Genomic DNA, 25,972 nt, shown 5'->3' with positions numbered 1-25,972 from the left:
TCCAGGTAAGAAACAACCTCTGAAAGTCAGTACACAAACCCGAATCAAACAATATGAAGAGTTAACTTTAGCAACAAAACGAAGGAAAGTTCATGGTTTCTTTTTACGGAATGAAATTCCCACTGTGCAAAAAGTGGCTAAAGTTATAAATGATGAAGCTGATTTGCCAAATATGTCCATTCGCATAGTAGGACGAATTATGAATGATTTAGGATTTGTGTACAGAAAACGAAAATGCCAGTCAATTTTGATTGAACATGACGATATTTAATGCTGGAGGCATAAATATCAAAGAGATATAAAAAAATATCGTTCACAGGGCAGGACAATTCATTACACGGATGAAACTTTGGTAAATTAGGTAAATTCTGGGCATTTAAAACCAAAATTTGGGAGGATACAACTATAAAAAGTACTAAGAGTGCTTTTTTGAGCGGTCTTTCAACAGGTTTAATTGCTCCCTCAGAAAAAGGCTCACGGTGTATAGTTGTTCATGCTGGCAGTGAGAACGGATTTATTCCTGAAGCATGTGATATATTCAGAGCTAAGAAAAAGAAAGGAGATTACCATGGGGAAATGAATTCAGAATATTATGAAAACTGGTTTGGAAAAAAATTACTGCCTAACTTGCAACCAAACAGTGTAATTGTGTTGGATAATGTGTCTTATCACAGCATTTTGTCTGAAAATGTTCCTTCTTCAAGTACAAGGAAAGCAAACATTCAGCTCTGGTTGACAGAAAAAAATATTCCTTGGAAAACTGATATGTTAAAAGCAGAACTTTTAGTTTTTGTTTCTGAGTTTCGAAAACAATTTGAATTCCATTGTAAAGATGCTGTATCTGCTGAAGCTGGGCATACTGTTTTGTGTTTACCACCATACCATTGCGAACTGAACCCAATTGAACTCATATGGAGTAGTGTGAAAGGGTATGTAGCATCCGAAAACAGAACTTTTAAAAAGTACGAAGTCCGTAAATTGATTGAGAAAGGAATTGATTTTGGTGACTCCTATGCAATGGGCTGAATGCGTGAGGCATGTAAAAGAAGAGGAAAAGAAAATGTGGAAATTAGATTGTCTGGTGGAGAACACCGTTGAGTGCGTGCAATTTAATATTGACAAGTCGGATAGCTCAGATTCTTCAAACGATAATCTTAGTGGGATTGAATACCTCAGTTAAAAAAAGTCCCTTTTCATGGTCACAAATTAAAAATACAAGGACCGTTTTCAAGGCCACAAATTTAAAAAAAGGCGAAACTTTAAACAGTTATTAATAACAGTATAAATACAAGCTAACATCCATTAGAAAATATAATATGAAAGTGTCCCACCAGTAGCCGAATGTTTAAGATTGCTGAATACTGGTAGTTTGACATTGTTTGAACCTAAGTGAACGGTCTGAATTCATGGTCAGTTTTCGTGGTTTTCTCCAATGCGAGCCCTTTTCCATTAGAAAGTCCTCCAGGAATATATCTCGCTCCTTAGTCAGATAGCTCTTGTGTGCTTTGCCTTATTCAAATCTCCTAACTTAACCAATATGGAAGCACTGATTAGTTAAGTTAACTATGGTAGAAGGAACAAGAATTTCTGTCTAAAGTTGTTAGTTTGGTACATTTATATTTACCATATTGGCAACACCAAATTCTCTCTTCTGTGTGCGAGCTATGGATGCCGATGTAATGTTGTGCACGTGTTGTTAAGTTTCAATAAAAAATGTCAAAAGATACTTTTCTTATTTTTCGACTTGCTTCTTCATATGATATCGATTTATTTAACATGGTAGCAGTTCTCGTGGTTTGTGAATATGAATCAAGAATTTAGTAGTTATAATTTGTTTTAAAAGTTACCGATACTAGCGTAAAAATGGCATGTACAAGAAGCAGCGATATCGGCATACCGCTATTTGATGGTTCGGACTATTTTAATTGGAAAGTGCATATGATGAAATTTCTTCAATTTAAAAAGTGTAAAGATGTGGTTCAGCGAAAAGTCAGTGAAAACGATGACGTCGAAAAATGGGAAGAAAAGGATATACAAGCTACAAATTACATTTACGGCGCCATAACAAACAAGCAATTGGAATACATTCACGAGTGTGAGACTGCATTTGATATAATTACGAAATTTGATGCAATGTATTTAAAAACTTCAACGTCTCTACAAATTGTTTGTCGAAATAACTTAGAATGTGTTAAACTGAAAAATTATCCTGATGTAAATATATTTTTCGATGATTTTGGGAAGTATGTGAATGAACTGAAACATGCCGACGCCACCGTGACGGAACAAGAAAAATTGAACTATATGCTAAGAGCATTACCTTCAAATTACAGTCACATTGGTGACTTAATAGATGTATTACCAGAGAAGGACAGAACAGTCGATTACCTAAAGAGCAAAATCAAATCAAAATTACTTGAAGAGAAAAATGATTATGAAGATTGTACACCAGCAGAAAAATCAAATGCGTTCAAAATTGAAACAAGCAAATCGGGCCCACAAGGGAATGTCTGTTATAACTGTGGAAAACCTGGTCACATTAAAAAAGAATTGTTGGCATGTCCATCAAAGGAACTATCGTTGTAATGGCTCCACTAATTATCGCGGTCGAAGTTCTTCAAACAATCGAGGACGTAGTCGTGCTTTTAGTGGACATCGTGAACGTGGAACATACTCTAACCAGAGAATAAACACTCATCAAGGCAATAGTTTTCACACCACTGTTATTGAAAGTAACGTGACAAGTTCCAGTGCAAATATTGTGACAAATAAAAATGAAATCAATTGGTTACTGGATAGCGGATGCACAGACCACATTATAAACAGTGATGAATATTTCAAAGAGCAAGTCACTTTGAAGGATCCTATTCAAGTGAAAGTTGGTGACGGAAGGATTTTGAAAGCTACAAAGGTTGGCAATATAATAATTTCTTTTCTTGTATATAACTCTGAATCTATTGTAACATTGAAGAATGTATTTTATGTAAAAGAAATGAAAGCAAATTTATTAAGTTATTCGAAGATTACTGATAATCATAAAATAGTTTCAAAAGAAAAGTTTTCTAAAATATATGATGTCAATGGTTCATTAGTAGCAGTAGCAAAGAAAGAAGAAAGATTATATAAAGTAAAGAGTTATGTTAAAAATAGTAAAATATTTGCACATTTGACCAACACTAAGTTAACATTAAAAGAAAAATTGCACCGTTCGTTTGGACATGTAAATTTTAAATATCTGGATATTATGTGCAAAGGTCAGCTATTAGAAGGAATCCCTAAAGAAATAGAAACCGAATATATGAAGTGTGCCATATGTATTGAAAATAAAATGCACAATTTACCATTCAAGAATAATAGAAGAAAAGCAGAAGATATTCTGGAGATTATACATACAGATGTAAATGGACCTCACAGAACAATTGGATGTAATGGTGAGAAATACTTTGTGAGTTTTATTGATGATTATAGCAAGTTGGCAAAAATTTATTGTATCAAATCTAAGGATCAAGTCTCTGATTGCTTAATTGAATATGTAAATGAAATTCAAAATTTAACAGGGAAGACTATCAAAGAACTAAGATGTGATAACGGTAGTGAATATATGAATAGCAAGATATACAAATTTGCAAGAGAAAAAGGTTTCAAGATAACGTCATGCCCACCATATGTACACGAATTAAATGGTACTGCTGAGCGTTACAACAGAACTATAATGGATATGGCAAGATGTCTTTTAGCCGAAGCAAAAGTTGACAGACGTTACTGGCCTGAAGTAATTAAAGCTGCTGCTTATTTGAAAAACAGGACATTAACAAATACTATTGTAAAGAAGACACCATATGAAATATTTTTCAATAGGAAACCATCTGCTAATGAATTGAAATTATACGGAAGTAGAGTGTATGTAAGAATACCAGAAGAAAAGAGAAAGTCTAAGTGGGATAAAAAGGCTGAATTTGGAATTTTACTTGGGTATACAGAAGTTGGATATAGAGTTTTGATGAATAACAGAATAATAGTTGCCAGTCATGTTGATATTATTGAAGAAGACATAATGTGTGTAGGTTTTAAATAAAGTAAAAAGCTACATTAGAATTGATATTGAATATGATAATGAGAAAAGTAATATCTTAACACTGAGTCAGGAAAATTATATTGAATCTTTAGCTAAACTGTATGGTATTAAAAATTCAAAGCTTTATGATACACCAATGGAGACTAATCTTAAACTAAGCCAATCTAATTTAAATCAAAATGTCAAAAATAGAAATTTAATAGGAGCACTCTTGTATATTAGTCATGGTACTAGACCAGACATATCTTTCAGCGTAAATTATTTAAGTAGATTTCAAAATTGTTATGATGAGACACATTTCAAATATGCTTTGAGAGTTTTAAAGTATTTGTATTTAACAAAACATCTAAAATTAACCTATAGTAAAAATCTTAAAACTGATATTATGAATTGTTATGTTGATGCTGATTGGGCAGGTGATATTGTTGACAGAAAGTCAACTACTGGGTTTGTTATTGAATTATTTGGTAATCCAATTTACTGGAAATCCAAAAAGCAAAATTGTGTGACAAAATCTTCGACTTTTGCCGAATATATTGCTCTATCTGAGGCTGTGACAGAAATTAATTTCTTGAAAAATGTTGTGAATGATGTTTTTGCTGATATAACTCACCCCATTAAAATTTATGAAGATAATTCAGGAGCTTTGGCCATTGCTAATTATGGGAACTTCACTAAAAATTCAAAACACATAGAAGTTCAATATCACTATGTTCACGAAAATGTTCAAAATGGAGTAATTGAAATTGTAAAGATTGATTCAGAATCAAATATTGCAGATATCTTTACTAAGTCTTTAGGAAAGATTAAATTTATGAAATTTAGGGAAGGTTTGAAATTGAAATAAATTTTGTGTACTGTTTATTTAAGTGATGTTTATTTAAATATATTTGCTTGAAATGAAATAGATTTTGGTAATGTCCTTATGTAAACTAAATTGTGTTTAACTTAGATTTTAACATTTAAGTTAAGGAAAGAAACTTTTTTAAAAATAATTTGTGTTAAGTGTTGAATGTTATTGTTTATATCTATGCTTAATTGTAAATGGTAGAGATGAAAAGATTGCTTATATCTATGTTTGTTTGTAATTAGTAAATATAAATGTAAGGAGGCGTGTTAGTTTGGTACATTTATATTTACCATATTGGCAACACCAAATTCTCTCTTCTGTGTGCGAGCTATGGATGCCGATGTAATGTTGTGAACGTGTTGTTAAGTTTCAATAAAAAATGTGAAAAGATACTTTTCTTATTTTTCGACTTGCTTCTTCATATGATATCGATTTATTTAACAAAAGTATGAGATGTCTTCGTGGAGACTTTATAAGGGTAAAGGACTTCTTTTATATGATACACTGAGATACTCCAATGCAGAGCTTACAGTCATTACTTTACAGTTTAATTTTTTTATAATTTTTTAGTTCATATGAACATTTGCACTTTGTTATAACTAACAAAAGACATTTCTAATGTTATATTTTTAACTGATTGGTATAAGATCATTTACATCTTAATTTTTTATGTTTGTTTTTCAAGTTTAAAGTTTTTAATATTTTTCTAATATCTTGAAATTTTTAATGGTAAATAAATTTTTTAGTCGTTAGACTATAATCTGAAGATCTCAGTTTCCAGTATTTTTATTTATTTTATTTTTGATTTTAAACAGTAATAAAAAAAATAGGATAAGACGTACTGTAGGAGAGTGATTGTCTTTGCATGACTGGAAGAGTATGTGTCTTAAGATACAATAAAGGATATAATTTTTATTGATGTCTGCTACAAAATATAATCAGAGTTTTTAAATAATCAGGAATTAAAATCAAATTAACATCTTTAGAAAATAAAAATCAGCATTTTTCTCTGGTTCACTGTTTTGGAAGCAACAAACTGCGTAAACTTTTAAAAATTAAGAGAAAATAACTTCTAGCAGATTTTCTAAATTTATATATTTTACTTTTAACTAAGCGAACGGTCTTGGAAAAAAAATTTAACGCAAACTACAAGGAATACATTGTTAGCTCTTCCGATTCAAGTTTTAAGTAATGATTCGGGTTTTAAATGTCATGAAATTCGTATACGTCATATTTAGATTATAATGAAAAATTTCATATAAATTAAGAGAATAACATGCCCTACATTTTACGCTACAATGAACTAACAATTTCAACTGCAGCTTCATCTCATAAAAAGATTGTTACTTAAAAATACCCTGGATTTGGCAAGAAGTCGCCAAATGTGTAGCAAATTGAAGGAATTGAATTTCCGCGGGCAGTTTGGTGCATATGGATAACTTGAAGAACAGGGTGAGAAGGTCGTTCTAGCCTTGTATGTGTTCTCAGGTTAGCTTGTCGTGAAGTATAGAAGATCGCAAGGAGATGTCTATTTATCACAGCCAACAATTACCGATGCAATTCCAATTTTTGTACCGAAAAACGTGATAAAATTTCTATTTTTTTAACGAAAATATAGCAATAAAACACCCAGATTTGCGCTGTAAAACTAGTAAAGATCATGATTTTTTAAAAAGAAGCTTGGAATTAAAATTTTATTTTTGTACTGGTAGTTCTCAATAAAATTTTGACTTTTTTCCTGACCAGTGCAGAATAATGAAAGAATTAAAAATGCAAACACTATAAGCATAAAAATAATTTAAAGGCCTATTAGAAACCATGCTAGAAAAATTTTTAAAAACTTAATTACCTTTATATGTGCAGGGCTCTGCCTTCAATTTTCTGAAAAGAGTGCAAAAGATTTTTCAGCTCGTAATGTGAAATTTCACCGAACTCCCAAACCACGTGTGTTGATAACCAATTCTACTATTCTAATGACCATCCATTAACATGGAATGCGTGGCGAAATCAGTGCTCATAAATATACAATGAAACTTCAATTTCATTAGTCAGCTTCTTTCTCCTACCAAAGACTGTAAGGGATTCTTTGCTTCTACCCTCTGGCTGTGATCGCTGAGTCAGCACGGCACCGCGCCTATATTCTTTGTCGCGGAGAAGTCGGGCGAAAATGTCTCAGTGGTGTTTTGGGTAGAAAAAAATATTATTTGTTGATTTCGGTGGGGCGCTACGCATTTTTTAAGCTAAAATTTTTGTTAAAAATTCAATGCATGAAAATACACCTGGCTAGTTTTTTAAAGCGTATTTCCGATTTTCAATGCTTTAAATATGCTCTCAGAGGCATTAAAAAGTATCTCTGCACATGAAGGCTATCTGCCTAAGAGGAAGGATGCCTTCATTGAGGACTTTCAAAAGAAAACTAACTTGTATACACTTTACACATGGGGAAAACGATGAAAACACCCATGCAGCCAGGCCGTTCACCGGACTTCTAACCCCGGTCGAATTACTAGTGTTCAGCAACTTTACCGCTCAGCCCCTTTTGAGCCATCCTTAATAATGGAATAAAGTGCTACAGCTAATGAGGGATATTTGTGAAGGCAACACAGAGGTCATACTGATGATTACAGATTGTGGGAAGGAGAAATAAATAAGTTTCCGTACCACATGATAGTGAACACCATTTTGAATGTGACTATTCTACAAATGGATATAGCCTGGTATTTGAATGGGCACCCTCAGTATGCAACTCTATCTTTAAATATACAAGCTGTGAGTGGAGATAAAATGTCAACATATGGGAAAGGAATATGCACATAAAATTCATATTCTGTGTGTAAGAACATGCAGTCTATGTGGCTTATGAAATAGATCCGTGCATCTTCAGACTTTTTAAAGAAATCTGGGTTTATTTAGACATAAAAAGTAATGAAGTGTGCATCACTAATGGAGAAATATCAATGTTTTAAGTGGATGAAATGAAGTGACATGCTGTAAGATAACTGCTCATGAAAAGATTATTGTTGCTCCTAAAGTGAAATTCGTCTTCTATGATAAAGTGAAAACCCACAAGAGTGCATAGGGAAATTACTAATTTTCCTATGCATTCTATTCACTATAGGGAAATTACTAATTTGCCTAAGAAAAACAGAATTAGGAAAGGACTTTTAATTGCAGCTGTTCTAGTTGATTCAGCAAAAGGAAATGTACTAGTTAGAATTGCCAGAATAAGTGATAGCCAAAGTATATTTGCAAAAGGCCAGGATGTTGTTTCATATTCCCCTGTGACTAATTTCATGTAAAGTTCAGCCAATTAGAAAGAGTGAACCTAAATTAAGAGATATATTTGCAGTTACAACATTGCTTGCTAATAAAATTAAAGTTTCAGATTATTTAATAGAAAACATTAGAGATGCCTTCTCAACTTCATCTAGTGGCATTTATCACATGAATGTGATGCAGTATCGTACCAGTACTGGAAGCCAACCACCTATCAAGCAAAAACCTTAACATCTTCCTTCTGAAAACAAAAGGAGCAAATTGGAAACTTCTGAAGGAGATGCAGGACAGTGATGTAATTAAGCCTTTGTCTAAAGCTCATAATTGTCCATTGGACCACTGGTTATCTTAATTGTCCTTTGGATGTCCTAATTTAGCCTTTTGGGCATTATTTACTATCTTAGTTAGAAAGAAAGACATGATTTTATGTCAGTTATAGACACTATAGAGAAAGACAGTCAACCTTTTCCTAAAATCAGTAACATCTTAGACATGGTAGTGAGAAACAAATGTTTTTCCACTCTGGATTTGAAAAGTGGCTACTGGCAATAGATCCTTAAGATGATTGGAAGAAGACTGCATTTGCTACTGGTCAAGGATTCTTAACAGTTTAAAGTAATGCCTTTTGAACTGTGCGATGATCGAGCAAGATTTGAACATATAATGGAAGCAGCTTTGAAAGGTCTTTCTTATGAAGCCTGTTTAGTATATATCAACCACATTATTATGACCATATGCATTTTTGAGGAACATCTCTGAAATGGCAGAAAAGTGCTATAAAAGCTTAGAGATGCTATTTTGAAGCTCAGTCCTTCAAAATGTAAGTTGTTCTAATGAGAAGTCAACTATCTTGGCAATATTATTTCTGCCAAAGTCATGTATGTTGTATGCATAAATCCAGAGAAATTCGAAGCTGTTTGGGACTAATGTCTCCCTTAAGACTTTCATCAATAAAGGAGTTTTCTTGGCATCTGTACTTACTATCAAAGATTTCTCAAAGGTTTCTTTAAAATTGCAATACCTTCACACCACCTAGCAGAAGCAAAGCAAAAGTTTTCATGGCCTTGTAAGTGTAAAGAAGCATTTTGAACCCTAATGGATGCTTTGTTATCTTATATGCTATGTTAGCTTATCTGCAACCTGAATGCAACATTATACTTGATGCAGACTGAAGCAATGAAAGAATTGGAGCTGTTCTTTCACAAGAAATTGATGAACAAGAGTATGCTATTGCTATTTTAGTAATCTCTCAAAGTTAGAAAAAAAAAAAATAACTGTGTTGTTAGAATATAACTGTTTGCTGTCATTGAGACAGTAGAATATTTCCATCACTATCTTTGCGGCTGGAAACTCCTGTTTCACACTGATTGCGTCTCATGAAGGTAGATGCTTTGTTTAAAAAATTTGGAAGGTCAAGTGGTTAGATGAATGCAGTAGCTATAGGAATATGAGGTATAAATTAGATGATGGAAGAAACTTTGGGAATATTGTTGCATTTTGAGGAAGACCTTGTACAGGAAAGTGCAAATACTGTTCAATAGCCAAGGAAAGGTATGATCTTTAAAGCCTCAGTTGCAGACGAACTCGGGAAAATCAGAGACTGATCCATAGAGCAGCAAAAATATTTAGATGGCTGCTCATCTTATCTTCTTCCATATGACCTGCTCTTTGTGAGGCTACCAGATATGAAGTTTCATATCTGAGCACTGTTTGGAGAATCTGCAGAGATGTTGAGAAGACATTTAAGCAATACAGCATCTGAAAGGATGAAGAGGAGACATGATACCAAGTTCACGGAGAGGGACTTCAAGGAAAGTAATCAAGGTTGTAGTGGAACTCCAAATGACATCAAAGAATCTCACCTAAGATGCAAACATCCTGGAAAGGGTCCTTCCCTGTGATTAAAAAGCTGAACAACATAATGGTGCATATCTAAAGAATTCCTTCTTCTAAACCTAAAATAGAGCACTACAAAAGACTTGTGTCTTATTATAGCAATAAGGGTTAGTTGTCCCTGGTCTTTGGAGACTGCACTGTCAGGAGGCATGCCGTTCTTAAGAAGGAGATAATGCTGCACTTGTGTGTAAATATTTAAACCCTTTTTATTGTATTCTAGTAATATTGGGCATTGATTTAGTTATTTATTTGTTTTTTTTTATTTGTGGCCACTTTTTTTAATAAGTGTTTGTATTTTTTAAAAAGACTTGCTCACTGTGTATCTCTGAGTGTGGTAGCTTTCAATTTGTAAAAATAGTTTATGTGAAACATGAGATACACTCCTGACGAGGCTTGCTGAATGAATTTTCCCAAAAATTCTAGAAGCTTGTGCTACACCACACTTGTGCCTGTATTTCACTATAAATACCGCTGAGAGAGCTCCGACTTGTTATTGTTATTTAGCACTAGCTGAGTTGTGAGTTTACTCTGTAAGTGATTTTGGCAGTTGCTGATATTTCTGAAGAATTGTTTATTATTTACATTTCTGCTTAAGCTGTTTGAAGTTATTTATGTAATTAATTTTTTATAATGAATTGTTAATTTCTTCCTTTTTATTTAAAGTGATCAATCAATGACATATTTGCAAAGCTGTAGCTTGCAACAATATTTGTGTGCTATTTTTTACTTTTAATAAATGAATTAATGTGTTGTGTTTTATAATAATGCATGATATCAAATAAATATCTCTGTAACGTAAAAAAAGGGTTGCTTTTTTTCTTTCCTTTTTTTAAGCCCAAAGACGCAATTTACCCACAGGGGCTATGAATTTCATTTTGGCAACTTGCGTTGGTTCATTATAAAACAACATTTCACTTTTAAAATTGTTGCCACTAAATATGAGAGCCGTGCCTTATATTTAAAGAAATTAAATGATGAATTTGCATAAATGTATGTATGTATGTTTCTTGCATTGTGGAAAAAACAACAGCACCTAGAGACAACAAATTTTGAATAATGCAGTCCTCCACTCAAGTATGGCCATCTGGAAGCCTGAATTTAGAATTTGTTTTATTATCTATTTCATATTTTGTAAAACTTTAATGAATTTTTTATTAACAAATTCAGTGATTTTTATTAACAAATTTAGTGTTCCGACATTAACATCGTGTGCATTTTCAAGTATACATATTTTATGCATGTGGTTTCTTCTTTTGTGATATTACTATTGAATTGAATTTTATGGTTTAAGTGTAAAGAATATGATACTTAATAAATAAAGGTAACACACAGAACATTAAAAAAAGCCCCTTTTGCTGTAATACAAAATCTGAAAGCTATCAGTTTTTTTTAATGTTATTATTATTTAGTTAGTTAAATAATTTCATGATTATGTGCAAAGAAAATGAGTCAAGAAATCAAAAAATATATAACTAGATTGGAATATGATACTGACTAGCCTTGTATCTGTTTCAGACACTGAATTCCTATTACAAAGTAATTCATAAAATAAGATATAGAAATTTGTGGAAGACAGTCATTGTGCTGTGGGTGAAAAAAATTTCTGTAAAATAACTTTTTTTTTTCTTTTTTTCGTTTTAGTTTTTCTACTGTAAAATCAGTGGTTAGGGAAAGATTCATTATGCTTTACTTGCTGAAAGACAAAATTTTTCGTACTTTAAAGTGCAAAATTTTTAGAAATCTTAAGAACAATATACAGATTTCCATGTCTGCCCCCCAAAAGGAAATTAATGAAAAGAAAAGGAAAACTTATGCAAATGATGCTTATTTATCTTGTTAGAGATATTTTGATATTTTACAGTGTTTATTTTTTTTAATAGACCATGCATAATTGGGATCATGGACTTAGTAAACTCTTACTAAAAGTATCAGAGTTGAGACCTCTCATCATTATTATAGATGGTATTGATCAGCTTGCTGAGTACAGCAGTAAAGACCTTCAGTGGCTACCCATAGAGCTTCCTCCAAATGTGAAATTAATCATTACTGTTCGAGATGGTACTGAAGAATTGAACAAAATAAAGGTTAAAAATTATTTCTGTATTTTATTCTGTAGTGATTAATTCATACTGTGAAATAAAGGTTAACTGCTCTTAATTTAATGATAAAACAACACGTCTTTAATTATTGTTAATTTTAAATTTCATGGTGAAGTATCTTCATTGGTAGCACATTATATTTCTTTTCGGTAGTAACTAAAAAGTTTAAATTTTCTTTCATTATATTTCTATAAATGATAAATTTGGTTGATGTCACTCATTTCTATTCATGTATCACTTATATATATGATTTACATAATTTTGTTTGGTATTTTAAAAAGCCTTTCATTGTACACATTATCAAAATATGTTAAAGACATTATTAGACTGTTTTTAAATATAGCGGTACATTAAGGATTTGACATTTTTAGAAACTGTAGATTTTTAACTTGAAGTTGAATTTTAAATCAGGTTATAAAATTTTTCAATTCTAAACCTTAAATATGTCTTTATAAAATAAAAGAAAAAGCTTGGTATAATAGATATGTGGCTAAACCATTTGTTATGGCAAAACTTTTGGGGTTCTTTGCTTATGTGTTCGTAATGGAATATGGCATTCTTTTAAATAAAGGCTATTGTGATAATTACAAGTTGTGCATTTATGATTATTTTTCTCTTGTTAATGCGAAGATTTCTGTCCATTACAAGAGACTCTTTCCTGTCCTGGGACCTCCCGTGCACCTTTCCTCTGCCTGTAACATCAAACTGAATGGAAATTAAGTATGAAGGAAAAGTTACTAAGTCCTGTTCTTTTCTTGCAACTTATTGGAACTCGTAACACTCGCACAGTTAAAACGTGCCATCCATCTAAGTCTAAGAGTTTGTATTATATTAACTAGCACATTAAAACAATAAACTAATAAATATCAGTTGCAGACAAAAACTTCACAATACATTCGTTCTGTAAGAAAAACCTTCAAAATCAGATTATTCACATAATTTTTCCCTTTTAATTTTTGTATGATACAAGGGTGGGGGAATATGCAAGTAAATATAGTATGTATATTTTTACACCTACACTTTTCCAAGTTCCAGCAAACCCTAACAGCATTCCAATAGTGCAAGCATCAAACTATATTGCCATTTTGGTGTCCTTTTAAGTTTAGCAAACATGTAAGTTAATTCATTTCTGGCCATCTTCATGTAGTACTTTTGTTAATATAAAATACTATTCTTATAAAGATGTTACATTTTTATCTTAGTAAAATAAGAAAATTTAGGTTTATTATTATTTCTTATAATTTTTATATCCCTTTTTATATTTCTGTTGTTTTTAAATTGTTCGATTCTTTTTGCAACTTTTGTTTGAAATTATTTTAATTATGCAAAACAGCGAATGTGTCGAGGAATGATCTTTTTGTGGAAGAATATTTAAATATTTAATTAAGCTTTTTTCTTGATTTCTACTGTATTTGGTCAACATGATTTGGTTTTTATTTATTTTGATTAGTTCTTGAATATAATAAGATGATGAAACACATTTTGTTTCTATTGATTATTGTGATTTAATTGGAAACCAATTTGCTGCACTTAAAAAGGTTCAATTAATTTCCAATTAATGGTAATAATAGTTTTGATTTTTCCCTTTAATTTACTGGATTTTTACAAACGTGGCTGCCAAATATAACTTTTTATGAATTCTTTTCAATTGACAGTTCTTGAATTTTAATGAATCTTTTCATAAAGATGGGCATGTATTAATTTCACCTAACTAGTTTATTAATATTCACTATTTTTATTAAATTTCATAATTTCTTTTCATAGGAGATAATCCAAAAACTATGTAATAAGTACATATATATATATATAGAGAGAGATAATGACACATTTAAATGAAATCAAAAAACTTAAGTTAAAAATCCTATTACTTAAGTCATCTAGTAAATCAAATTTGAATAACTTGAATGTGCATGACAGAAGTATTAAAGTAAAGAAAGCCATTCAGGTAGAGTCATGAATTTAAGTCCTGATTTAATTTTTTCCATCTTTTATTGGCAAATTTTGCTTTGTGTGCACTACTTACTAATGATTTATTTTAATTTTCTTGAAGTTTATTTTTTATTTTATTTTTTTTAAAAGAATTATAATATAATAGGAATTTAAAGCATATTTATTACCTGTAATTATATATTTTCTCATTTTACTTTTATATGCATATAGGAGGACAGCCATTGAGCTGCTTTAGCGTGATCAATTAAGGTAAAATAACCTTATATGAACATACATATATGTGCAATTACTTTGGAATTTTTTGTTTATATCATAGACAAAGAATTTTTAAATCTTTGCGAAAACATTGATGAAAATAATGTGCCGATTTTCATTAAAAAAATAATAGTAGATAAATTAATTAATAAAAATCTAGAAAATCTTCTTTTAATGTCTTTTTCAATAAAAGAGATTATGAATTCAAAATTTATAAACTGGAAATGATATTTTATGCTTTATGTATAAATATAATTATGGATTGTGCTTTTGAAACATAAACAAAACTTCTGATAAAATATTCAACCACACCTTTGAAGAATTTGATGCTAAAATTTCATGTTACTGGGCATATTTTTAAAACATTTAATTTCGCATAACAGTTAATCATATACAGTCTAAAGTCTGTAATCCGGACTGGTCAGGACTTCGGCAATTACGGATTTGGGATTTTTCCAGATAGTAGATCATCAATTTAAATCTGGTAAGATGGCATGCAGAAATTATACAATTAAAAATATGAAATTGTAATTTATGAAATAAAGAACAATTATGATCTAAAGGGTATCAAAATTTACAAAAAAAAAAAAAAAAGCTTAATATTTATTTCTTTACTTTATTAAACATTTCTTTCAATGTAAGTTGTTTAAGAAGCTTCCACAAAAAATTCAAAAAGCTCCTTCATCTTTTTTCTTGTGTCATATACAGTCGACTTTCCAATGCCATACTCCTCACATAATTTTGAAACGGATATGCCTTTATCCATTTTTTGCAGCAATTCCACTTTTTGTTTAATGGATATCAAAACATGGTTTCGCTTTGTAGATCCTTTGGAAATTCCAGAATTGGAAACTCTTCTTGACATACCGTATTTGACGGCATATAAGACGCACTTTTTTTCCTAAATTTGGTCTCCAAAAAAGTTACCTGCATCTTATACGTGAAGAACACAAGTTAACTTTTAATACTGAATGCTATTTTTATCCCGGATAAAGGTCTAGACACACATAACTTTTTCTACATCTACATGTGTGTGGCCTTCTAAATAAGGGTGTGTCTTATATGCCAGTGCGTCTTATATGCTGTCAAATATGGTAATTGAAACTTCAAGCTTAGTTTTTATAAAATTGCCGTAATAATAACAGTCTGCAAAAAGTAATAAGTTGGATCAAGTTAGAAGATCAGGAAGCAGCACAGTTTGCTACATTAATTGAAATCCCTTAGAATCGAATCAGTAAAGATAATTTTAGCCTAGCTTAATAGTGTCCGTTATACATTATTGGATGTGTATCACAAGATTGGCAATGAAAGCCAAGTTGTTTCACTAAATTTTGTCTTGCTCCTATTGCGTACTGAATTGTATTAGTTTATTTATTTACTATACCTACGTTTATTTCTTGCACATGCTTCAAACTAATCCGAGTCCTGAATAAATAAACTCCCACATATACTTAAGGGCCGGCGCTCGATACTGCTTTGTGCAGTTTCTACGGGTCCTAACTTCTGCTACAAAGCACATTTCTAGTTCTAAATTTTCACCATGCCTAAACTTTGGATCCCAGTGCTTTCCCTAAATCATAAAAACTTCTCATCCCTTAATTTTGCTGTTCGGTGCTTCCCCAAATTCCAAAAATTTTGTCTTCCCTAAATTCTGCTGTCCAGTGCTGACATATTCTGCCGCCGCTTCTGGGTTTATGGTGAATAACATATCAGTTATTCTTAATAAAAATAGCTCTAAATGTTATCTTTTGGGCTATGAGTTTCATTAACAAAATCTATTCTTAGCACATGAAAAGAAATTTTTGTTGAATTTTTCCTTATCAACATTTCTTAGAGCATTTAAAAATCTGTAATCATCGCCAAGTGTAATGTTAGCATAAAAGGTTACCATAATCTTGTCATTCAATTACTAATATAAAAAAAGTTGGTGATGAAAGCAAAATATAATAAATAATTACTCGCCAGGTCGGGTCAGGGATATAAAATAGGTGAATGTTTCGGCTTGAGATGCATGCCAAGTAGATACTCAGCTACAGAGCCAAATTATTAATCTCACAATTTTATGCTTACATGATTGTTTTTCCATAACAAGGTATTTTATTTAGTGCCAAAGTGAAATTAAGAATCGGAATTTTTAAGTGAAAATCTCCACATGTTTTATTATGGAAAGAAAAATCAAATGTGCATGCGTAAAGCATTAATAAAAAAATTTAAAAAATGTTTCTGGCTTTGAGGTCCGGATTTTAGATCATTCCATATAATGGACGTCCGGATTTTGGGCTTTGTACTGTTTATTGAAAAACATAATAAATATTATGCATTTATTATCAGTTTTTCATTGCACTATATGTTTAAAGTACCAGCTTATTTTCAAAATAATGGCACGCTTAATTTTGTTTTCTTTCAGAGACAAAAATATGTAGCATCTTGTGGGTTATAATTAACCCTTTGCACTCAAGCGCCTTTTTTGCGCGGCTCACCAGCAACTCGAGAAGTTTCGCAGCCTTTTTGACACATTTCTTACCAGTAACTTGAAATCATTATACACAATTAATGTAAATTTTTATATTTTAATGTGTAAAATTTTTATATTTTAACATTTTATATATCTTTACACCTTTATAAACATATTTTCTTAAATATTAGTCTGTGATTTTTTTGTGTATGATATTTCATGTAATAATACCCAAGATGTATGCCCGGCTTGTCACGGCAAGTGTTACAATAATATATCGTTTGATTCCTTTTTCCGGGTTCATTTCTCTGAAAACAGACTTTGTGATAGACAAAAAAAGATAACATTTTAGATAAGAAAATCTTATTTCCATTTAAAGGGGCATCATTTTACATTTCATAAGATTATATAGAAAGAGCGTAGGAACCCGCTTCGAAGAAACTAAACGTAAACAGGTATTGCCGTACATCGAGTTTCTGCATGAAGCCAAGTGTTGAGTGAGAATCACCTCTCGAGTGCAAAGCATTAATGTAAATTTTTTAAGTTTGTGAATTATGCTGCCTTAAAATAAGAGGCTAAAATTATCGATTGAGAAATTTAAAGACTTATTCTTCAGAATTTGTAAGTATTAAAGCATATAAAATTTCTATAAATCATGCATACACTGTCTGCAATAAAGACTTTTAAATTGTAAATAGTGGGAAAATGACTGAAAATGGCATGTATTTTCTCAAAGGCATTAAAAAATTCAACAAAGTAAAAACAATTGTAAAATTTCTTCATAAAAGATGATTTAACTACTATTAAAAACTATGTAATAAATACATATATATATATATATATATTAGATAATGACACATTTAAATGAAATCAAAAAAATTAAGTTAAAAATCCTATAATTATTAATCCTATAATTATTTGTTAATTGAACTCAACCTTACAATTGCAATGTTGAACCATTCGAAACAACGTTTTAATATGATGTTCCATAATTCCACCTACCAATTAAATTTAGCTGTGGGTAAAATTTAGATAAACATGCTGTAGTTGGGAAAATGCTTGGAAAAAGTACTTTAACTAGTGTTGTAAAATCAGTATGCTATGCATCATTTGCTCTAAGTTCTGATGGAAATAATGATAACAAACTACAACCTAGTATATAGTCGTTCAGGGACATCTCGACACTTTTAAGGAAGCCTCTTAGTAGAGTGGTCTGCACCCTGGTGTCGCATATGGAAACCACTGGTATTGGAATAACACAAGAGTGTAGTGCATCATTGTGAATCGAATTTGTGTAAAGTCAGAGATTAATCAATGAAATAAATATTAATAATCTGTCAGGTAAGTTCTTCATAGTTTGCAATGCATAGAGTATAAGATTGGCTTTGATAACGATGATAAATGTGGACAATGGCTTCGATTTTTGGCGATTTCCAAAAAATTGGCTAGTGCAATCAGGCATTCAGGAACATAGATGTCTATGCAAAAAGTTTTCATAGCCAGTCAGAGGGGGGGATGCTGCCATCTTTCATAGAAATGTGTAACTCAGGGAGATCTCGACAGTCGAGTCAGGCAATTTTGCCAATGGCTGTCGAAAATGTGGAATATACCCATACAATGCCTATATTTTGGAAGACAATGTGTTTGAATATGAACTAATGTCTACTACAAATGGCACCATTCCAGTTATGGTAGAGGAAGACGATAACCTCCAGAGGTCATCATCACCATCTATTGCATCAGCTTCTACATCATTTTTGGAATTATCCCCTGTACCAGTAGTACAGAACCAGTCTGTACGGAATAGGAAGAATCAGCCTTTATAACATCCTCAGAATATAGGAGTCAACTGCGCAGTAAAACTCCAACACAGGCGCCTAGATGTCAAGGAGGAACTCAACCCAGTACCTCCAGGGATCTCAAAGACAGTGAAAATTACTGTGGTGAGTGCAGTGGGTACTAATTTGATGATACTGCTGGACAGAAGTGGGTGAAATGTGTTGGTGAGTGTAGTACGTGGTTCCATGAGGCATGTGTACAAAATGGGAATCAACCCCAGTTTACATGCAACAAATGTACATAGTTAAAAGGGAGGATATATATTGTTGCATTGTTAATATGTGTTTAGTCCATCAATCCTTCTTTTCCATAGTGTGTTGTCCTTATTTCTTAAAAAAAAAGCCATTGTTCTGAATTGTACCTACCACCTCGTAGATACCTCCCACAGTTAAGGGAGAAGTGGACATCTGGCTTTTATGTTTTTCATTGCATTTATATGACCTATGATGTTTTTCAGGTAAGCCAAATTTTCATAATGTGTTACTAATACAGGAATAATTATTTTCTGTAAAAATAAATGATAAAATCCTTAAATGTCAACCAGTTATTCATAATTTTCCCTTAAGGTGTCGAGATGTCCCTGAACGACCTTATTATAGCAAAGGGGGAAAAAAGTAATCATTTCTTCATTCATTTCACTTTAAAGTGTGAGAATAATTTTGAGGAAGGTATTTTAATTGTTTCCAGGAGAAATAAAGATTTAGAATGAAAAAAAATTACTTATTCTTCAGTCAGTGTTAATAATATATTGGGGAACTTGAAAGGTATAGCATTATTTATCAAAATACATCAGCTAGCTGTAATCATTTAAGTTTGTCTGTGCCACATTGTCCTATAAACACACACACATAAAAAAGGGGGGGGGAAATACTGAAAAATTAATTATCTCAAAAACTGAAATGTCAATAGATATGTAATTTTTTTTAGAGAAAAGTTCAAAAAAGAAAGCATAACTTTAATCCTGCTCAATAAATTTTGAAATAGAATGTAAAGTCTAATCAAATTTTAAATACTGGAGTGCAGGATGGCTTTCTCTTTTAGTATCTATAACAAGAATTTTGGAACAGTGGAATGCTTTGATTAATATTTTTTTGGGGGGGGGCACTCATTCAGATAAGGGAACAGTACACCTTTAACTGAGAGAAAATACGAAATATTTAACATATACTACACAATTTTTAAAAAACTAACTATTGTGCCTAGTTTCACAATTTTTTCAGGGTTATTAGATGGGCCATTTAGGCCTGAAAAAAAATATCCAGTGGTTCTGAAATAAAGTTTAATAATTTTTTTTAAATATTTTTATAAGACTGTAACAATTAAAGTCTTGAATTAATTACTGCTTCCTTCTGCACAGGATAACTTGCATAAAGTCACCATAATCTGCAGAAAATTAATGTCACATTAAAGTTATTGATCTAATAATTCATCTGAAGTATCAAGTTGTCTGGAAAATAATGCAGCTTTTTGCAATTTTTTATCTTTTCTGTACATTTTTAGCAATAAAAATATTTTGAATTTCATTGGTTTATATATCATTTTGAAGCTCTATTTTCGCTCTATATTTCTATAATAATCATTTTGTTCCAAAATTATTTTCAAAAGTATTTACTAGGTGTTTTTGTTTAGATGTCAAAGCGGAATTTTCTGCAAATTTACTTTTATGAGTACAAGCTAGGCCACAACTCAAATGGCTTGAAATCCCAATGAAGTATGGGGTGAGAAAAGTGTTAATGAATCTACAGTTCAACGGTGACACCAAAAGTTTCGCTGTGGAGAATTTCATCTGAAAGATCAAGAGCATCTTGGACGCTCTTCAGCTGTTGATGACGATGATTTGAAGACTTTAGTTGAAACAAACCCATAACTGTTCGAGAGCTTGGCATAAGCAAAACAACGATTTCTGATCACTTGAATCATGTAGGAAAGTCAAAGAAGCTTGATAAGTGGGTGCCTCACTAATTGAGCGAAAGTAAAAAAAATCGCCGTTTTGAAGTGTCATCTGCTCTTCTTCTCCGCAACAAAGACAGTGGTTGGACAACAAAAACGGTGGTGGAGCTCAGTGGTTGGACTGCGGTCAGACACCACAACACTTTCCAAAGCCAAATTTGCACCTGTTTGGTGGTCTGAGGCAGGTCTCATCCACCACAGCTTCCTAAATCTGGGTGAAACGATATGGCAGTTAAGTACTGTCAGCAAATCAATGAAATGCACCAAAATTTGCAACGCATGTGCTCAGCATTGATCAACAGAAAGCGGCCAGTTCTTCTCCATGACGATGCTCTCCCGCACGTCATGAAACTGACCCTACAGAAATTGGACAATTTGGAATACAAAACTGTCCTTCTTTTCCCCATATTCACCTGACCTCTTGCCGACTGATTACCACTTTTTCAAACATCTGGATAACATTCTGCAGAAAAAATGTTTCAGAAACCAAGTCGAGGTCCAAAACGCCTTTGACAACTTTACCGCGTCCAGAACTCCAGAATTTTATTCTACCGGCATAAATAAACTTATAACTTATCGTTGGCAAAAATGCATTGATTTGGTTGGTGATTATTTTGATTAATAAAATTGCTTTTTGAGTTGAGCTATGATACTTTAAAGATATAGGTTAAAAACCTGCATTATTTTCCGGACAACCTAATGAAATCTTTTAATTAGTTGAACTTTTAAAAACATAATTAAGCATTGATATTTAAAAAATATTTTTTTTTAACTTTTTACATGCAATTTTACTGAAAAAAGTTTTTACTTTACGTATCTTTATAATCAGAGTCTTTTTTAATTACTGTCTTGATATTTATTTGTGCTGTAAATTCCGATGCTATATCTTAAGCAGTTTCATAGATATTTTGCGCACAAGTGTGAAAAACAATCAAAATCGTAAAAACAACCTTGTATTTAGCGTAAGTATATTGAAACACTCAATCGATTTCGAGGGCAGCTAAAGGTCCCTCGTCATCAGGAGAAAGAAGTACCTAGAAAGAAGAAAAATAAAGGGGAAGGAGTCTCAGAAATACGTGGTCCTTATCAGCACTGCACATGGTTCTAACTGGATTTTTTTAATCAGAGTTACACTGACCGCCTACTTTTACTAAGCCAGGCTATCTGATCAAACGTGTAACCCAAAGGACACGAATTGGGTTACATGTATGCTAAATACGAGGTTGTTTTTACGATTTTGATTGTCACATTAGCGTGTTTCTCTTCTAGTCTTGTGAAAAACAATATTTTGAGAAAAAGCTCTTTAAAGTTAATTTTTACTTTTGGAGCATAAATTTCAATCATATAGCAATAAAATCACTTTTGGCATGATAGCTTAACACTTAAAATAATATCTTTTGATATTCATGCAGGTGAAAATAAAATAATTTATGACATAAAATATATGACCAAACAACAAAAATCATTAAATGGAATCTTAAGATGTATGGTAGTTATTATAATAGTAACAAAAGTAATTAATTTTATTTACCATATTGCAAAACTTACCTTGACATAATGCTTGTGACAAGAATCCCAAATAAGGTAAAATTCTTTGCAATATAAAATTTATATATATTCTATAAAATTTTCATAAAAACAATTTTTATTACAAGTCAAAAAGTTTTCGCTTTCATGTACAACACCTTCCTATTGTTTAATTGTTTCTAATTGTGAAGTGTTATGTAAATGTTTGATTTTGTGAATAGACAAATTCAGTTCTGGAGCTTTTTTTTTTTTTTTAACTTCTTTTATTCGTTGCAAATCACTTTTTTTTGCTGCTTCTAAAGAATTCTGACCTGCTCGAAAACCCAAATTTTCCATGATTTGCAATCTTCCTTATCTTCCTTCGTTAAATCTTACCACTGCTTCATTTTCAGCTTTATCAGCAATTACTTTGCTTAAACTGCTTGTCTTTGGACAGAATTTCCATATAACAGAATTGAGGGATTCATTGGGATTTTGTGTTCGACCACCAAGGCAACATTTAAGTAAAGTGGGTTCTAACAAGTCTTTAAAAATTTTCTTTATGCTATCCGTTACTGGGTTAATCCGTTACTGGTTAATGTTACCATTACATTTTCATGTGTAAAAATCTTTCAATTTTCTAGTTGCTTTGGCTTTTTGGTACTTACACCAAGAAACATTTCCTTGTGGGCAAAAATCATGGAGTGGCCTCATCATCAGTTGAACGTTTATGATAATAAATCGCCCATATAGCTTTCCGCATATCCATAACGCAGTTTTTGTTATTTCGTATAGCTTGTTTATAATTATATAGTTATTTGATCAATAAATTTATCAATTAAATGCCTTTTCCGCCCAATGATTTACCATCCTCCAGCTTTTTTTCTCTCATACAGAGCCTTAGTTCTCGTAATCTACTTCCCATTCCTTTTTATACATGACCTACACATTCTACTTTATTTAATTCAACATCAGGCCCATAAATGTTGCTGTTTTGAAGTTCAAGAAATGTTTTTGTATCGCCATCCCCCAATATAGTTTATGTACTGAGTGCTGAACTTTGCTTCAGAATGAGAAAATATTCCAACAACTTCCATTTTCCCAGCCTGATCCAAAATGATTTTTTGCACATTCAATATCATGGCTTCTTTTCCAGTTCTCAAATTATTTAGCATTTTTATTTTTCTTACCCAATTCACACCCTTTACAGTATACAATACTTCAAGATCTAATACTTTTCCAGTTTCAATACAAATTATACTTGTTATTCCAATTTTCGACGAGTGACCTCGAGTTTTGCAAGATCCGTCACCATTGACAGTATTGTGACTGTCCTGTTATTTCAATTTTTTGCTTTGCAGCATTTGACATTGATAAATCAGCAACGTCTTTCACACAACGGGTAATCTTTTGCAATGATTTGTGGTATGCACTTTGTAGCAGGTGGGGGCAAATCCATTGCACCATAGAAATTCTTCATCCCAGGTTGACCTTGGTCAATACATCTCATAGCATAAATAAACCTCCTGTTTACTTCAGCCACATTTGATTTTGCTCCCATCATAGGACAATTTCTGAAAGAATTCAGTTTTTTACAACCCGCACATTCAATCGTAAACACAGATGATAATCCATGATTTATGAATTTCAAATATATTTATGTGTGAGCCACATACTTTGCAACGCAAAATACCTGAAGTTTCAGAAAATAAAATGCCAATTGCTATTATTCTGTATCTTAAACTCTGTGTTGCACTAAAAGTATTATTAAAGCAATCACTGTTTAACTTTTTAGACGACGAACTAACACCATCAGACACTTTAGTCTCATTGACATCTGTGTATTTGTTGCCATAAAACTTAACTTTTTAAATTTATCTATCAAAAAGCAGAAATAAAAACATGGAATTAAAGAACTGAATTTCAATAATTGTCACAAAACACTGTGAAGTTAAATAATATATATTAAATGAAAATTCAATCACAATTGCAAGCGACACAAAAATCAAATTAAAATCAAATCACAATATACAAATGTAGCAAAATACTATGTAAACAAACCAAGTGAAATTAGGAGTTGTTATGTATGTTTTACATGTTTCTCTTCTTCGTCAATTAATTAGATTAAAAAAATAAAGCTTTGCATGCAACGCCAAATTTAAGATGAGTGCGATATGACTTCAAAATGTAAACAAACTTTCATGGCATCTGACTCGGGGCATGTAAATCAAAAACCATGAACTGAGGTTCATATTTTCCATTATAACTCGACAAATAATTATTGGAGAAGTAAAAGTATGGTATGAATTTATTCAGAATAAAATGCTGTACCAAATACAGTAGAAGTCCAGAAATCCGCAACGCTTGAGACCAGAGGTTGTGCAGATTTTAGGATTTTGTGGATTTCAGGACAGAAAAGATGATATTCAGACTAAAAGTGCAAAAATAAATAAGGCATATTAGTTACATTTAATTAAATAATTATATACATTATTGCAATAATTTTATATATGCATTAAACTATTATTACATATATAACTGTACAATAAAATTCCAAAAACTGATTTTTTTGATAATTTTAAAGGTGTACTGCCTCCGTAATAATGAGAATGAAGGGAAAAGATTACTACAGATTAAAAAAAAAATTTACCATCAAATTTTATGTATAATTTTTGAAGACAACTTTGTTTATAACATGCTGATTGCAGACATTAGCCTAATTATATAAGCTGGATTTTTGGAAAATGTACAGCTACTTTCATGTTGCTGTCAATTGCTGTTTGGTATGGTAGCCATGATTAAAGCACCATGAAGTATCCATGTACTTCTGTAGGTAAGAAACAGTATTTAAACCTTATCCAGGGAAAGAAACCATTGAGTCAAAAATTGAAAAATATTCAGCTGAAAAGTTTTTATGAACTTTTAATTTCTGTAAACATGTATTTATCATGTTGTGTTTTTATTAACTATGATAAATGCAGCATATTTCAAAACTAATGGAATAAACATTTTTTTATCCTAGAATATATGGTCGCACATTGAGCATTGAACGGTGCTTTGCATTTCCCCAAGTATTCTGCTTTTCGCAGTGCAAAGACAAGAATGGCACAAAGAATTAAAATAAAGCTGTCTTTAAGACAAAATATTAGAAAACAAAACAACTGCATGACATGGTTGAATCAACCCAAATATAGAAACATTAATAATGATCTAATTACAACTATAAAAACTCTTCAAAAGAACAGCTGACACTCCTGGTACAAACTCTTCATTATAAATACTAAGATATCCTAATGTTCTATAAAATCTAAAGTATTCCTTGGACATCTACAGCAATGACTGAAAATCTGGGGACTATTTTCTTTTCAAAATCGATGGAATTTTTATACATTATGCACTTAAGATGTTCCCATAACAAGAAATCGAAAGGTATAGAATTGATGAGGTGGAAGCCACATGGGTTTATTTTAGCCAATCCATTGACCTATGAATGTGACATCTAGATAATTACACAGTCATAAAATGAGTGAGTGCTCCATCTAACACCACAGTTCATAGCAATGACATAAACAAGACTTACTTTCACAAGATTTGTATCCAGGCAGTTAGTCATGAATGATACTCACCTAAACATTAACTGAGAATTGTAGCTGGTAGTAATACTATGCAAGAACATTTTCAGTGATAATTGTAGTACTAATTAGTAGTAATGTAATCAGTAGCCTATGCAGTAGTAATGCTATGCAAGAACATTTTCAGTGGTAATGTAGTAATCAATAGTAACATAATCAGTAGCATGTGCTAGTAGTAATGCTGTGTAT

General features: G+C 31.6%; 1 protein-coding gene across 3 annotated transcripts in view; it reads left to right on the top strand.

Annotated features, from left to right (window-relative positions):
- The window catches only part of LOC118192357 (NACHT domain- and WD repeat-containing protein 1), a 342,710-nt gene that overhangs the window by 275,844 nt on the left and 40,894 nt on the right, over positions 1 to 25,972 (top strand). For all 3 annotated transcript variants that reach the window (XM_085820425.1, XM_085820426.1, XM_085820424.1), the window contains exon 9: positions 11,978 to 12,181. In XM_085820425.1, coding sequence (XP_085676551.1) covers positions 11,978 to 12,181 — 204 coding nt within the window. The remainder of the gene's footprint in view (positions 1 to 11,977; positions 12,182 to 25,972) is intronic.

The sequence above is a fragment of the Stegodyphus dumicola genome, chromosome 7 (assembly GCF_044657685.1).
Source record: "Stegodyphus dumicola isolate Sdum_Otavi_A_Nest chromosome 7, ASM4465768v1".
NCBI classification, from domain to species: Eukaryota; Metazoa; Arthropoda; class Arachnida; order Araneae; family Eresidae; genus Stegodyphus; species Stegodyphus dumicola.
The sequence above is the reverse complement of the archived record's forward strand: the minus strand, read 5'-3'. Positions and strand labels throughout refer to the sequence as shown.